The 16007-nt window shown below is 39.0% G+C and overlaps 1 protein-coding gene across 8 annotated transcripts in view; it reads right to left on the bottom strand.

Moving 5' to 3' along the window:
- Nucleotides 1-16007, bottom strand: part of SYNE2 (spectrin repeat containing nuclear envelope protein 2) — a 172416-nt gene that overhangs the window by 133464 nt on the left and 22945 nt on the right. For all 8 annotated transcript variants that reach the window (XR_008209492.1, XR_008209489.1, XR_008209488.1 and 5 more), the window contains exons 3-15: nucleotides 12415-12476; nucleotides 11400-11495; nucleotides 11054-11131; nucleotides 10871-10963; nucleotides 9459-9640; nucleotides 7543-7739; nucleotides 6990-7087; nucleotides 5966-6067; nucleotides 5133-5270; nucleotides 4169-4333; nucleotides 2497-2609; nucleotides 1117-1273; nucleotides 28-124 (exon numbers count right to left, since the gene is read on the bottom strand). Coding sequence is in view for 1 of the 8 variants with exons in the window: in XM_052695581.1 (XP_052551541.1) it covers nucleotides 28-124; nucleotides 1117-1273; nucleotides 2497-2609; nucleotides 4169-4333; nucleotides 5133-5270; nucleotides 5966-6067; nucleotides 6990-7087; nucleotides 7543-7739; nucleotides 9459-9640; nucleotides 10871-10963; nucleotides 11054-11131; nucleotides 11400-11495; nucleotides 12415-12476 (1578 nt within the window). In the remaining 7 variants the exon portion in view is untranslated. The remainder of the gene's footprint in view (nucleotides 1-27; nucleotides 125-1116; nucleotides 1274-2496; nucleotides 2610-4168; nucleotides 4334-5132; nucleotides 5271-5965; nucleotides 6068-6989; nucleotides 7088-7542; nucleotides 7740-9458; nucleotides 9641-10870; nucleotides 10964-11053; nucleotides 11132-11399; nucleotides 11496-12414; nucleotides 12477-16007) is intronic.

The raw sequence follows: 16007 nt of genomic DNA on the forward strand, positions 1-16007 counted from the left end.
ATTATGAGTTTATGTACAGGAACTTACCTAAGTCAAGGTTGCTTAAGTTTTTGTTTTTCAAGTCTTCACAGATGTCAGCAGCAGTTTCCAGCTGTGTGTTAAGTCTCTTTTCTTCAACGAAATTCTACCCAAAATGAAAAAGAATTGGCACAGGTAAAACTAACCCACATAAAACTTAACGTTAGCAAATACAGGTTGGGACACATTTTTTTCAATGAGGCTGCAACCTCGGAGTCGAATGTAAATTAAACAAAGCCTATCCAGCAACTCATCTAAACTCTTTAGCCTGAATTTGACCTGTTCGTTTTCTGCTCACGCAGAGAGTAGCTTAATGGGAAATATAAACTCTGGAATGCCATTGACTGAGTCACAGTCACGTATGAGTCAGAACTACTATTTCAAAAAGATTCAATATGACACAAACTGGGGATGAAAAGAGAAGAAATGGGAGTAGAGAAAGAGACTTATGGTTTGAATATTTACTTAGGGAATGAGTGGGTTGGTCCTCAGGCTCTTAGGTACTCTAAGGTGCACCTTACTTCATGAACCACAACCACAGAAAAAACGTAGTAATAAGTATTTATGAAATCAACTACATCAAGAAACTCAGCACAGATTAATGCTGTATTCCCACCTCATTTATGGGTAATGTTAGTATTGTAAAGAAAAAACTTTAAAAAAAAAAAAAAAAAAAAAAGAGAGGGACATTTTGTATAACTTCTTGTTGCCTTCTACTAGAGTTCTGATGAAATTTCCACTAATTTAAGTAGGGATTTTCCAGCATGAAAAGTTTCAGAGAAACTCTTCAGAAACTTCACATTTTGAAAGGATAATAAGATACTTGTTATTCAGCATCCAGAAAAGCCAACAAAGCTGGCAAATGGGCTGAAAAGCATATTCTATGAGAAGAGGCTGAGTACATTTGGGTATTTGGGTTGTCTAGATTAAAAAAGAGGCTAAGGGGTGACCACATTGCTATCTGTGGTTTCCTGAGGAGTGAAAGAGGAAAGGGAAGTGCCTCTCTCTTTTCACTGATGAGGAAGAACTCAATTTTGAATCAAAGAGAGTGAATGATTGTTACAGTGTGATTATGAAAAACAATTATTTTAAACTTACATTCCAATTTTCTAGCAGTGATTCCACAGATTCTTTCGTCCCATATTTCACATCCCAAATATTTAGCTTCAGTGTCACCTCATTGGCAAATGCTGAGCACAGTCCATAGTGGTATTCAAGAAGGGAGCTGGAGTTTGTGAAACGAATATCATTGAATCTGCAAACAGTGAAATGTTCCAAAAGTTGACTCAAATCATTGGATGCAGAAGGCATTAATGTATAGAGATTTTAGCCTAAAAATCCTAAATAACATATATGTCCCACGTCACATTCTCTAAGTTGGAAAGATATGGAAGGGTGGACTATTCAGCAGATAAGATCTTATGAATGGGAGGGAGTCTAACTTTTTTAACATAGTCTAATAGTGATAGGACAACTGGAAATAAATGGCTTTAAACAATAAGAGGGGATATTAAGGTTGGATGGGGCCTGAGACAGACCAATCTAGTGGTTGGGACCCTTGTCCATGGGAGGGGCTTGGAACTAGATGAACTTTAAGGCCTCTTTCAACCTAAGCCATTCTACTATTCCACATGTAAAGATCTTTGTGGTACAAAATTTTAAGATAACAGGTTTTTTTTTCTTCTTTTTAAAATAGTAGCTCAATTTATGGATAGCCTTAAATAGTTAGAGAATGGCATCTGTTATCTGTATGTCAAAGAATCTCATGCTATGTGAATAGATTCACTGGTCATTTTTGAAAATATCCTTCAAAAGCTATATAGGGTTGCACAGTCTGTAAATTTCAGCTTTCCAAAAAGGTAAAAAATAAAAATTGGATGCAGAATCCCCACATCCAGAAAAATCTTTATTTTCAAGGAATGTGCTTTCTACCCCAAGTACCCCAAGATAGGAAGTGGGTACTTCCTATCCACACTAGCCCAGAGCATTTGAAAAGCTCCTGTTAATGTGCTTCATTTTGTACAAATAATTAGACTTTCATGGACCAACAAATTAACTGTGTGCTCAACATACCAGTCAACATGTGCTTCTCATGTAACTGGTGATAGAACTAGAGGGAATGGCTTCAAGCTGCACCACAAGAGATTTAGGCTGGATGTTAGGAAATACTACTTGTCTGAAAGAGTGGTCAGGCAGTGGAATGGGCTGCCCAGGGAGGTGTTGAAGTCACCGATGCTGGAGGTGCTCAAGGAGCGTATGGATGTTGTGTTGAGGGATATGTTTTAGTGAGAGCTATTGGTGATGGGTGGATGGTTGGACTGCATGATCTTGTAGGTCTTTCCAACCTTTGTGTTCTTGTGATTCTGTGCTTAAATGGAAAATGTTCTTTTTCTGCAAGGCATGGACAACTTATGTGCAAGTCAACAGCAGAACTAGAATACAACACAGTCATAGTAGAAGGAATTTGAGTATCACAACCTTCTTTTCATTTCCTCTAGCTTTTCAGGCACTACTAGTGGCATATTCTTCTCATCTTTATTCTCAAATGATTGAAGAGTGTCCAAGTGAGAATCAAAACAATTCATCAAGCCCTGGGAAGAAAAGGAAACAGTAAGCTATTCATATCAATACTAGAATCAACTAGTATTAAACCACGCTAGAATCTGCAAGTCATCTGCTACTACAGTGAGAGTAAACAAGACAGACAAGACAGTGTTTCAGTGTCTTTATTGATTAACATGTAATGAAAGTCTTATCAATCAAATCACCTTCTGAAGTGCAACATATAATTTTTCTTACCAGCAGGCCTCTAGTAAAATGGTGCATGGAGCTACACAACCTACACCACCAAGTTTTCTTCTTCACTTTTAATACCATCTTTACAATAAAAAAGAGTCATTTTAATGGGTTCAGGATATTAAGTTTTTCCTCGTTATATGTTAGCAAAACCTAAAAGCAAAGCCTGCTGAATAAACTTATCGTATCATACTTGCCTAATACTTTATTTGAAAGCTCAACAAATTCATGCTGATAGCATATGACATTAACCAGTTGTAAGCACCGTTGAGTAATTTCCCAGTTCTTGAGAGAAAGCAGAATTTCTATCAAGAGGCACCACTTTGGCAACAAGATCTCTATATGAACCATACTAAAAAGATTGGATTAAAGGAGGAAGAAAAGGAAATTTCAGCAGAATGCCTTCCTATCCCACCAAAGCAGCTTATATTTCTTAAGAAACTTAATGATGGTATCCACATGTCAACAGAAAAAAAATATGAAAGCCTTCAATCAACCATGTCTCCCTCCGTCTCATTCTTAAAAACGTTACTAACACTTATCCTGAGCAGCCAAAGTCATAGAAGAAATGGCCAATGTTTGGTAAAGCCATTATTAGTGAAAAAAAGCCATTTCTCCTAACAGGAATTGACTAGCAACAGTTCAAAGAAGTGGTGGTATCAAGCCACTCACAACAACCTCCTGTTCCTATTCTTTCAAACCAACAGCAAAGATACTTACAAAAATATTCAACTTCACCTTGTTCACAAAAAAAAAACCCCACAAGTAAAGTACCACGATGATCCAACCAAGCTCCAATACACTTACACTTTTTAAAGTTTTCTAACTCAAAGCATTTAAAATGTTATCAGTGTAAAGACCTCAAGATCACAGTAAATAACTTGCATGATACTGAGGTATCAGAATACTTTCCATTGCTTTGAAGGGAATAACAGAGTGATTCAGCAAATACTTAACTTTAAACACATAGCTGCGTGAACATAATGGAATGTAACCCCGAGTGCAAGTGCTTTTCTGAACAGGTATGTATCAAGCCCAGATTTAAAGATAAGGATGCAATTACTCTGTATTATTACTTAACAAACAAGTTGCAGGAGCCACATAAAATAGCATAATTTTCTCATTCACTTCACATTTAAATTTAATCTCACTCCAATGAAATTAGAAACCTTCCTTACAGACCTGTGCAGTTACTTGAATAAACCCACAAAAATCAACGGTATCTTCCGGAAAGCTTCTCATCTTCAGAAAATAAACATATCCCTACTACTTTCCAAAACAGTAAACAGCAATTCCATGATAAGTACTTTACTAGGTGAGACTAAAGGAGAACATTCCTCTGTGATCAGCTTACCTTAAACACTGAAATGATTTCACTGAAGAGAGACATGGCTTTAAATGGGTCCTGCAAATCAGGCAAATCTTCTGCCTGCAGATGTTCCACCTTCTGAAGCCAGGCCTCAATGCCATCCAGAGGTGGAGGCAACATCTGGTCCAGCTCTGCTTTCCATTCATTAATCTTAAAAATAAAAACAAGCAATTAAATTTGTCACTATTATTCCTTTCTCCATCCCTAACATACAGTTGCACGTTCTGTAAGCTGATGCTCTACACACCCTGGAAAAAAAAAAGAAGTAGGGAACAAGGGATGCTCTGGACTAGCTGTTTGTTATAAGAAGTGCCCCGTCCCTGGAGGTGTTCAAAGCCAGGCTGGATGGGGCCCTGGGCAGCCTGGTCTAGTATTGAATGTGGAGGTTGGTGGCCCTGCATGTAGCAGGGGGGTTGGAGATTCGTGATCCTTGAGGTCCCTTCCAACCCTGGCCATTCTGTGATTCTGTGAAGTGACAAGTGGACATTTCTTCTATAAAGAGCAATTATCAACAAATGCAACAGAGGGAGACAACACAGCCAAACTCATTGTAAAGCACTGATCAACCTGATCTAACTGCATCACAATTTGTACTGTGGGAAAAAAAATACGATCATATTTCTCCAAGCTGCAAAATTATGAGCCATAACTTTGTCTTCAAATAACCTTGTAAGCATTAATAAACCAAAACCTTTGATCTGAAGGCTGCTCAAAAATAATCAGATGCAAAGGCAGGAATGTAATTCACAGCCCCTTTCAGACTCCTCTTGGGCACTGTACACCAGTTTGTCTGAACTTCAGGTTCAGGATCAATACTGCTTTCACTGATGCAAAAAGGTATCACCCCCTCCACCCCCGCTTTTCCATGTGCATATTCTTGGGCTAAGTACAGGCTTTCACATCAATCACATTCACACATGCAACAAGGTGAGCTGGAATTGCCTCTGACCTGAGAGACGAGTTTACTCCATTCTTCCCTCATCTGCTGCTGGCCTTCGCTCAGCTCAGCTCCAGTTCTTTTTGATGATAACAGGGGCAGAAATGCTTTTTTTTCTTGGTTAAATGCTTCCATAAATGACATCATTTCCTATAGATAAGAAGGAAGAATAATTCATAGAAGATAACTTGGATGGAACCCGTGCAACTGAATACTGCCTTTGAACTTATTGGTAGGAACTCCATTAAATTCAGAGGATGTGATGCATGAAAAGGCAAGGGATTACATCTGAAAGTGCCATTCTCTACTAAAATCTGTACTTAGCATATTGTCAGTGCTGTCAGGACATGGTTCTTCTAACCAAGAGGGAGGGAAAATTCGTTTCTCTATCCATACAGGCTATTTTATTACCAACTCTGACTACAATACAAACCAAAGGAAATTTTACTTCAGACACAATCTATAGTCAACATTTCAAGTATTCCTCTATGTCATTAGCTGAATCTACCATAATTATTATCACAGTAATTGAGAAGCTGACCTTATGAAGGGCCTATGGAATCTTGTCCACATTCTCAATTATGTCAATTAATTAAAAGACATCACATTGCTCTCTCCAAAAAGCTTGCTCTGCTCAGAAATGAAACAGCATGTATCTGTTTCCAAAGAGAAATAATTTTACCCTATTCTTCCCTCAATCATTTGAGAGCATTTACTCAATTCAAGGTTTCCATCTCCTGTTTCATTTAGCATTTTGACCTAGGCAATGAAGATGAAAGTCTCTTTCTCAGAACATTCTTAATGTTTACTTTTGAAAAAGCAGTTAAATACAAAACACAACTTACTTTGTACTTCTGGTAATAAGTTTCATTCTCTGTGTCCTTCAGCAAATTTGCTAACTTTTTTCTCTGCACAGCCAACCAGCTCAAGGTCTCTGTTACTTTATCCTAGTAATTAGAGCAGAAAATTTCATGTTTCTGTTTTGAAAGCCTTGTTTCTAATTCACATTGTGCCACAAAGCAACATATACTGAGCATATGATAACCCCATTCAAAGCCAGTGAAAAACAAACAATGTTTCCTGGGGACTCTAATGAGCTTTGGGCCAGCTGCTACTATAAAGCAAGGCTGAAGTTTTAAACTTGTCTCCTGGATATACAAAGCCATCTTAAAAGAAGAGCCTGATTGCAGCCTGAGTGGAAGGACATTAACGATATGGAGATATGTGAATTAACGCAATTAATTGAGGCAATTAATGTATAAACTCTAATAGGAATCATAGAATGGTTTGGGTTGGAAGGGATGTTTAAGATTATCTAGTTCCAACCCCCTTGCTACTGGAGATTATAGATTACAGACAGCTTGGTTTTCCAAACACCATAGTATAGGAGAATATAGACAACAGACAACTTGGTTTTCTAACCAGCATAGACTGCAAGCAACAACTGCTGCTCACTCTACATGCAAGCTATTAAATTTAAAGCTAATTGTTCTGCATGTTGGCAAATTTATCTGTATTCACACATTGACTTGAGAGTGCACATGAAAACAATCAAGCTTAAAAACATCCTTGGTAAAAAAAAAAAAAAAAAAAAAAAAACAAAAAAACCCACAAACTAAAAACAAGACCACCTGCACAGTAATTTCAACAGCACCATCAAAATCTATCACATTGAGTCTTGGCTCACACATAGGAGTACCAGAAGGTTCAAACCAATTCAACGCTGTCAGCGGCTGAATCAGAGGATCAAACTATGGAGGATAACTGTTAGTGCATCATGCTATAAGCTGGGAAAAGGAAGTACTGAGAATCTTGGCAGTGACAATGCACATTTGTTACAGAATGTCTGTGATAAACCAGATTACATACCTGCATGTCTTCAGTCTCGGGCATATTCCTGGAGTATTGTAAAAACTGAGCCACATAAGTCATGATTGATTTTTCATCTGGATTCATAACATCAACATCTACAAGAGCCAATACACCAATTATTCAGCCCTCTAGACTTGATCCCATGATTACACACTGCAGTGCAGTTATTAAAACACATTTCCATAAATATGTTTATTTTGCAGTAGCTCACATAATATACCACTGACAGAAATGAGTATGTAATGAAATTCTTTCCCTGGGAACACCTTGATATAACATGAGAAACTAATGAACAAGTTTCTCCCATGAAAGGAAAAGTTTCATTCTCCGTCATCTTCATATTGTTCCTGCACATGCTGCAAATTCAAAAATCCTAAAAATCCCAAGTATCCTCTGAGTTACACAAAAAAGAACTGTAGATTAGAGCATCACAGTAAAGATCAATGTTTCATTTCAAACTTGAACACAGCCTTACTTTTTGCCTGTATTACAAATCAACACGTGTAGGATTATATTAATCTCGCTCATTACAGGAAAGCAGATTGCTTACCTTCTGGTTCAAGAAGCCGTGGAATATTGAGCTCCAATTCTGCAATTCTGAAAGCCTCATCTAGGTTTTCCTTATTGCTTCTAGCCTTTGCCTTCTCCAAATCAATTAGACCTGGTCTTAAGGCATTGATGATAGCTAAAAAAGGCAGTCCACTTCTCCAGCTTGACTTGAAATCATTCACACTGATTGAACCATATCTATCCCAAAAATGATTAGAAACAAAACACAACAGCACATTTACTCAAATGTCATGAGTGAGAATTCAGAAATACAATATAAATTTGGCAATATGATATATAACATAAATCAAAGTAGTTACAGAGAACTTTGTCACTATATTTCTGAAAAAGTTGGGTCAGAAAACCATAGAGACAATAATGCTCATCACTACAATGACATTTTTTAAACTTGGTTTTGCAAAATGCTACAATATTTTCTTCTTATACTGCATTGTGAAGCTAAGTATTATTGATTCAGTATTCCTTCTGAACGCACTGTTCGCTCTCACAGTCAATACATTCTACGGGTTGGAGAAATAACAAGCAATGCACTGAAGTTGTTGCAATAAAATAAAGGTATTTGCCCATCAGACCACCAAGATTTGGAATCCTTTTTGTCATTACAGAAAATCCAAACCTTAAAACTATCAGCACAGAAGGGATATTCTTTTCTTACTTGGTGTCTTTCAAACATCTTCCATTAAGTAGTGCCTGGACAATGCTGTGAGAGACCAGAAAGCTCTGAGCCACAGTGCAATCTGGGACTACTTTCCAGAAGCAGTTCATATATTATGAGTATGCTCCTGAGTGGAAAATATGTAGGGCTTCAGGTGTTAAAACTTAGCTACAAAACAATGGGCCAGCATTTTAAAAAGACTTGTTCCATTAACAAAGACTATAGGATTAACTGATACAAAGTTATTAAATGCAATCACCATTCAGAAAGGATGCTACAGAACAGAGAGCAATATTGCTGAAAACAGTAATACTGCTGAAAATAAAAAACAATCAAAAAAGGATGATTAAATGGACAGAGGGATCTCTTTTACATGCTGGTCAATCTTGCTTTGATAAAACACAATGAAAATGTAAAATACAGTGACTAAAAATTTCACTCAGAAAGTAAACTGTGCTGATGAAGGCCTTTTTCTGCCACTGAACAATTTCCAATACTAGTAAAATGTTATTAGAACATAAAGCTATCAAAAAGCTGGGGGAAAACAATTGACATTATTCTAAGAGGTATTTGAAATGTCTTTGAGTGTTGCAGTAGCCCTTGAAGAAAACGTAAAATGTATATCTTGTCCCTTGCAACAAATATATGTTTAATTTTGGCTGTGTGCTGTGAATGCTCCCACTGAAGTCAACAAAGCTATGTGAACATTGGGAATAAAAACACATACAAAGACTTTAGGGACTGAGACCTGCTCCATTTTCTAGGATCCTCCTTGGGGATCGTGCAGTGTTTTGAGAGAATACTTGTCATTCTGTCTGTCTCAAGTCCCACGAGTGATGTTTGAATCCTAGAAACCCCAAATTTTCCTTTTAAAAAATAAGTAACTGCTGCAACTTTGTTAACCGGTGCCAACCACAAGGATTAAAACTAGCAAATCATGTAAGCATTCCACTAGACTTATCACACAGGAAACTGTAAGCTCCTAAAAGAGAAAAGCCAAACAAACTAATTTACATTGTGGTGTTTTATTAGTAGGATTAGCCTCACTTCATTATATTTAAAGGGCTCATTTCATAATGCTTAGGGCTTTGATTGATGCTAAAAGTGCTGATAACATCATTTGAATTCTGAAGCATTTTCTGCTAAGCCATCACTAAGGCTAAAGGAAAAATATCACATTTAGGGAAAAGCCGTAAATACAAAATGTGAAATAGTATTTATATGTATTGGATGAAACTTACAGTGAACACTGTTCTTTTGCCCAAAACAGAAGAGCCTTTGTAGCAGATATCTTCCACCGCTCCTTAATTTTAGCACTCTTTTTAGCTGATCGCCTTGCCTTTGGGGAGGAGTCAACAGTACTTGGACAATCAAGAGAAGGCTGATTGTAAGTGCAAGCAAGTGTCCTGGCAAGTTCTTCAATCTGTCAGAGACGATGGGAAAATTTAACCAGCTTATAGTGGAAACTTCCAAGACATTAACGGCAAAAAGCACAGAGAATTAGAAAGGACTCAATTAAGCTGTAAAAGCAGTCCTCTGCCCCCAGAGTTTGGATAAAGTTTATCAACCATTACCAAACGTTATCCATTCAAGATGAACAGTTGATATTTTTGGCGGGAAATATTCACCCAAAGCATTTATGTGATACTATGGGTACCAGCAATATCATGAAGGGATTTTCTCACTCAATATTCTTTCCTACTCTTTGTACCAGAGAAGGAAGCCAATAGCAGCTGTGTTTTGTGCTGTCTTGTGTTCTATCAGGCACGTTCATAGTTTGCTTGCTTGCTTGCTCAGGGTGCAGGAAAACCTACTCAATTGGCCTCAGAAATCTACACTTGGTTAGAGAGGCTTGGTTTAGCTAAAAGATAATGCACACCACTAGGCACAGCACAAATACTCCAGCACCAAAATACCCTTACCAAGAAAAAACATGGGCTACAACTAATAGTTACAGAACATTGCTTATAGATTCCTTCCTGAGCCCTTATCACCAGTAGATCCCAAAAGCAAAAGGGCTCTTGCTAGACAACTGTTTGGTTCCGCCATTCTCTGCAGTCAACAGGATTCTAGCAATGCAATGTGCTTTCAGACTTCTCTTTCTCCCCATAATGTCCTGTCACACAGGATGCGCACACAGTACCTTGTGTAGGAAACATCACAACATCCTGCATGTCATTTCTGATACTTGGTTTTAGAAAAACAGAGAGTAGGAATTACACAAAGGCTCACAAAACAACTTCAGCACAGCCAAGACTGAAGAGGGGTCTGCCCCTGGGGGAGATGGATGTGAGCCACTCCACGCTAATTGCTCCACTTGGTGCTCCATTAAGAACTTAATCACCACGGGCCTTAGCAAGACTAAGTTTAGCTGATTTTTAACTAGTTATTTTTAAAAATCTCATATCTGCACTTCCTACCATTTTCAGTTAAATGATGTCCAAGTTGTAATGCTACCATCACATTGGAGAAGCAGCTCAGAGACAGGCAGGATGCACTGGTGCATCTCTTTTCTGACTCATCACTTTAAGATGTCAGAAAACAATCTTCTGCTTTGTACTAATTTGTTTCTTTGTGCAGCCATGTAAGCCAACATATTTTTGTGCTTTTTCTCCTCTGCTGAAAGACTCCTTTGCATTACTGAAATACTTACATGAAAATGAAATATAATTGTCCAAATTAGGCCAAGCACAATGGAAGGTTTTCCTTCAATAATGTCAGCAACATGAATATTTATAAGCTTGAGCTAGGAAGGGAAAAAAGGATCATTGTTAACAAAGAAAACGCTCCACCAGCTAAACTGGCTTTACTTGTGAATTTTGAAGTTAATACTCACTGATTTGCTCCTTAAAAACGTCAAAGCATTTTCTATGTTGCTTCTGCACTGAAAGGTATTAAATCCTTTTTCCCGTGGCTGCAAAGCAAAAAGAACACGTTACATTCTTAGTTGTAAAAATTAATTTTATTTCCATTTTGATAAGGAGAGTCTTGCAAAGATTCATGAATGACTTTGGATCAAATTACTTCAGTGTGATTCAGTGTCAGCGATGTAAGCTTAAGTTACTTGCAAATAGCTCTGTGACTTCAAGGGGATTATTAATGTCCTTACAATCAAGAATATCCTGCAATTTCTTCTGGATTTGACAAAGCATTGAGGTAATATTTGTATTGTTCTGTCTTACCAGATGTTGACCTGAAAGCACTTCCAACAGATCCAAAAGCACATGTCCTTGCTGAATGTCTGTATATAAGTCTGAGATAACAGAAGGAGGTGTATGCTGCAAAATAAATTTCAGTGTTATGTGACACCATCTTTAGTTACTTTAAATTCAACACGTTATAGAACATGAAAGATTATTCCACTTCATTGTTAAGAAACTGTTCAGTATCTTCTATTTTTCAATAAGTTGAAATATAAATCCTGCATCTAATCAGCCATATCCAGCTCCTTCTAACACATTATTGTGTTTGTTTCTTATTCCCACTCTCCTCATCTCAGAGTTTTATTTATAAGAGTTACTTTAGGACACATTTTCAAGCATTTATGATATTTTTCAAGGAGACATGTAGCAAAAAGAAGTAACTTTGAACAAAAGGAAAGTTAATATTAGCAGTTAATTCATATTTTTACTTCCTTTTCAACATATACCGAATACAAATATGACTACAGAGCTGAATAACTAAGCTGTCACTCTTTCACCCATACATGGACAACACAAATCCATCATCAGCTCAATGGCTTCTCTTCAAGGAAAAGCCAAAACTGGATTTTTATCTGAGCAATTCAGAGCCACAGCACACGCTGTATAAACTGCTCGGTGATCATCTCATTGAACTCATGTTTGTGGTTTGCATAAGTGAGTAATACTTCCCTAAATACAGTAATAATAATCACAAATTTAGAAACTCTTGAAACCCTGATATTCATGCCACAACTCAGCAAAAAGTTTGTTTTACAAAATCAGCAAGAAAGATACTGTCAACTTCTTACAAAGCACCTCTTGCAAGTCTCCTTGGACTATCACCAATACAGTGTTGTTACATGTAATAAACAAATGCTTTCTATGGGCTACTTTACCCAGACAGTGCTTAAAATCTTATATTCATTTTGTTTATTTAAAAAAAAAAATCTCCTAAGAACACAACCAAACCAAAAAAGGCAAAAAGCATTCTTCTGCTAAAGAATACCCTTCTTACCTTTGCCAATATTGAATTTATCCAGGTTGTAAATGTCTTCTTCTGAGTACACTCTCGTTGCACTGGGGAAAAAAAGAAAAGCAAAATGGGTAATGAAAAAATAAAATCATCTTTTTTTTAAACTTGCACAGATGATAATGTAAGGAGCTCTGCAATTATCAACCATAATTCTCTAACTGGATACAGCAAAGAACAACCAAGGCTTTCTTGAAGGCTCAGGAAATGCAAGCAGCAGTGTGCACACAACATCCTAGACAACAATCCATGTAGAATAACTCCATCCATCACCCAGAGACTCAGCCAGGTCCTGTAGGCTGTCACTAAGTGAAAAACCACCAGCAGCTGCAAGGGGACTATTTAAACTATTTTAGGCCCTGCATTAAAAAACAGAATATTTAAGCAATTTCTCACATCAGCCTAAATTTCAAAAGTAGGGAAAGCCTTTCTCTGTGACAGAAAAGAAGAAAAGGGAATCATTCTATAGTTCTTTCAGAAAGTGAAAAAGAATATCTGGGAGCAGAGAGCAAGGTATGCACCTCATCAAAATAAATACCAAGACTTTGCACTTGGCATGAGGCAGTCCATACAAAAGCAACTATTCAGTTGAACAGCAGAGAATCAGGGCCTAATTTTACTTTACTACAGATATTAAATTGCTCTTCCCTTTCCTCAGCGTGTGAAAGCTGAGCAATGCAGGCAGATCAGTCTAGATCTCCTGTCCCCTCCAGGATAGATGCCAAGACAGGGCTGTGAAAAGCATACATCCCTGCTGTGTGCCTGAGATAACAGCAGGTGTTGGCTGCTGAGATGACAGCCTTTCCATCTCGCTGCTAACCCAGATGCTGCACAGGCACTGCCACACACAGAACCCACAGCCCACCTCTGCCTGCCATCCCAGAGCCTCCTGGGAGCACACATGAACACAACCTCCTTTTTCTCTCCCTTTCCACATCAGCTTTGACTGGAAGCAGACAAGCTGGCTTCTCAAAGAACAAGCCAAAAAGCAGTGCCCGCCTCTGGGACCTGCCTGGAGCTGCGGAAGGGTGGTTGCCTCCTCTTCTTCCCTTCCTCCCTTTGAATCAATACCCATAGGGCTGCACTGGTTCCACACAGACACTACAAACACATCATGTAGACTGTTGAGGGAACGTAAGCTTACACTGATGAGCAGATGTTCCAGTCACTTAAAGCACCACCTTTAGCCTGTGCCAGCCTCACAGCCTATTCAGCCACCCCCTGCCAGAGGCTGAGGCAGACCATTCTGTACACACCCAGAGCAGCTCCTCAGGCAAAGCTCAGCCCCTCCTGTCTGCCTGCCTCCAGCCTTCCCCTCAGGCACCAGGGAGGTGAGGTGAGATGGGTAGAAGAGATGCAAAGCAGAGAAAAAGCACAAGGCCTCCTCCTGCTGCGATGGTGGCCAGGAGCAGAGGCTATGGAAGCCACGGTCAAGGTAATAAGTGACCTCCTGGGTCATGGGGTGGGTGAACAGCTAGAAAAACATTCGTGCATTGCATGCACTGAGGGCCGTTGTGCATCCTGGGGCTGACTGGTCTTCCATCAGTTCTTTAGTTGAGTTAGATATTTAGAAAACGAAACAAAACCAAACCTCAGAAGGAACAGTGAGGTATTGGCACGCTGCCCTGGGGGGTGTGGGAGTCACCATCCCTGGAGGTATCCAAGAGCTGTGGAAATGTGGCACCGAGGGACACTGACAGTGAGCATGGTGAGGGTTGATGGTTGGACTAGATGATCTTTAATGGTCTTTCCAACCTTAACGATTCTGTGATCAATCTGTAATACTACAATCCTGACAGAGCAGCTCATTTCCTCTGCTCGATCAACTGTTTTGTGCTTTTCTTTAAATAACACAGAGGTGGTGATGAACAATAAGGATGAAGGCATTCTTAAAGACGTGGACAAAAATGTCTGGAAAACAGAAAGTAAGCACACATGTGCTACACACCAATCATATTCACTACACACACTCGGAGGACATAAACAGCATGGAGTTACTGGCTTCGTGTTAGCACAGGACCCAACCACACCCTTTGGTTTAATACCTGTATGGGTGCTATTCCAATTACCTAATGAGTGATTACCGAGCAGTTGCACTCGGTATCAGGCTGGAATTTCTGGCACTTGAAAAGAAGCAGAAAGCAAATATTAAATGCTTTGCCAGTCGTCTGCAACTCTTCCAGGTGTAGCTCTTGTCAAAGGCTGCTACCAATTTAGAGGACTTACTTTCAGAGTTGGTAACTGAAAGACCATCAGGATGAAGACACTTGGTCTTGTCCTGGTTTAATCTCTCCTTATTAACGTACAGAAGCATTACACAACACGGGCCAGGTACTACAAGTGTTGATTCACATGGGCGGCTCACAGGCAAACATCTCACAAGCAAATGGAGAAAGTAGTTATTTTGCTGCACGTGTGTAAGAACAAGTTCTGTTCCCACAACCTACAGCCATAGCCTAATGCAACTCACCAGCCTGCCTTTCAGGTAGCTGAAGCCTCAGCTGCAGTCTGGCTTATTTTAAATAAAAAAACTTCAGGAATCAATAAGAAAACTCAATGCCTACCAGTACAACACAGCTCGTTACAGATGTGCTGCTGGCATGGTGGCAGGCAGTCATATTTCAATTTTCAGGCTGAATGCGTTTCCCCTGACTCCACTGCTTGGAGGCTCTAACGGTTTAATCAAGGTCTCAAATTCTTATCTCTGCCACGTGGTTAATTAATACGGATTTTTATTTTTATGAGGATGAATGGATTCTTTGTCAGGCCTTTTTATCGGAGTCTAAGTGACCTTGGTTTTATCTTGTCCTAGTTTTCAAAGTGCCATTGACCCAGAATAAAAACAGCTATCAAAAAATTCTGATCATTTCTTTCACTTTGGGATGCAACTAACCAAGGCAGAAGGTAAATCTGAGAGAACAAAATGAGAACCTGTTAATCTGAAAGCATCCAAAATCTATCACATTTCATCTTCCATTTTAAAGCTAATCTTCAGAACAACTCTTTAGAAAGGAATAGCACAGAAGAAGCGTGTCATATAGACTTGCTGTAAATCAATATATACTGTCGGACAGGACAATAGCTGTTTTATCCAGCAATGAGCTATCAGCAAGTGCTATAAAATAGGCCAATCATTAAGGGCTGGAGCACGGGACATGATAGATTGCAGCAGGGGCCATGGCAGTGCTGAGCTCTCCTGGGAGGAAGAAGAGAGAAGGGCAGGAATGTCAGCCTTCCTCTGATGGTGACACAGAAAAGCCAGAGTTAAAACTCATCTCCTCTCCGCGGCTGCCCTTTGTTCCTTCTTTCCTGAGGTGGGAGATGGCTCCAAGGAAATAACTCCCTCCCTTGTCAGGGAGCGGGGGAAGCAACCCCCAGCTCAGCACAGCAGATGCAGCCTGCTCCACTCTGTCTGTAAAAAAGAAGTCACCAAACATCCAAGAGATTTTCTTCTACTGCGAGGACAGGTGCCTCACTGTCACTGAATCCTTTACAACCACGTGGCATTTTTTTTTGTTTTAAACTCAAGCAATTCTTTGAAATTAATGAACACAACTCTATCATCTTCCCACCTATGA

This window comes from Tympanuchus pallidicinctus, unplaced genomic scaffold (genome assembly GCF_026119805.1).
Source record: "Tympanuchus pallidicinctus isolate F22 unplaced genomic scaffold, pur_lepc_1.0 scaffold3, whole genome shotgun sequence".
In the NCBI taxonomy this organism is placed as follows: domain Eukaryota; kingdom Metazoa; phylum Chordata; class Aves; order Galliformes; family Phasianidae; genus Tympanuchus; species Tympanuchus pallidicinctus.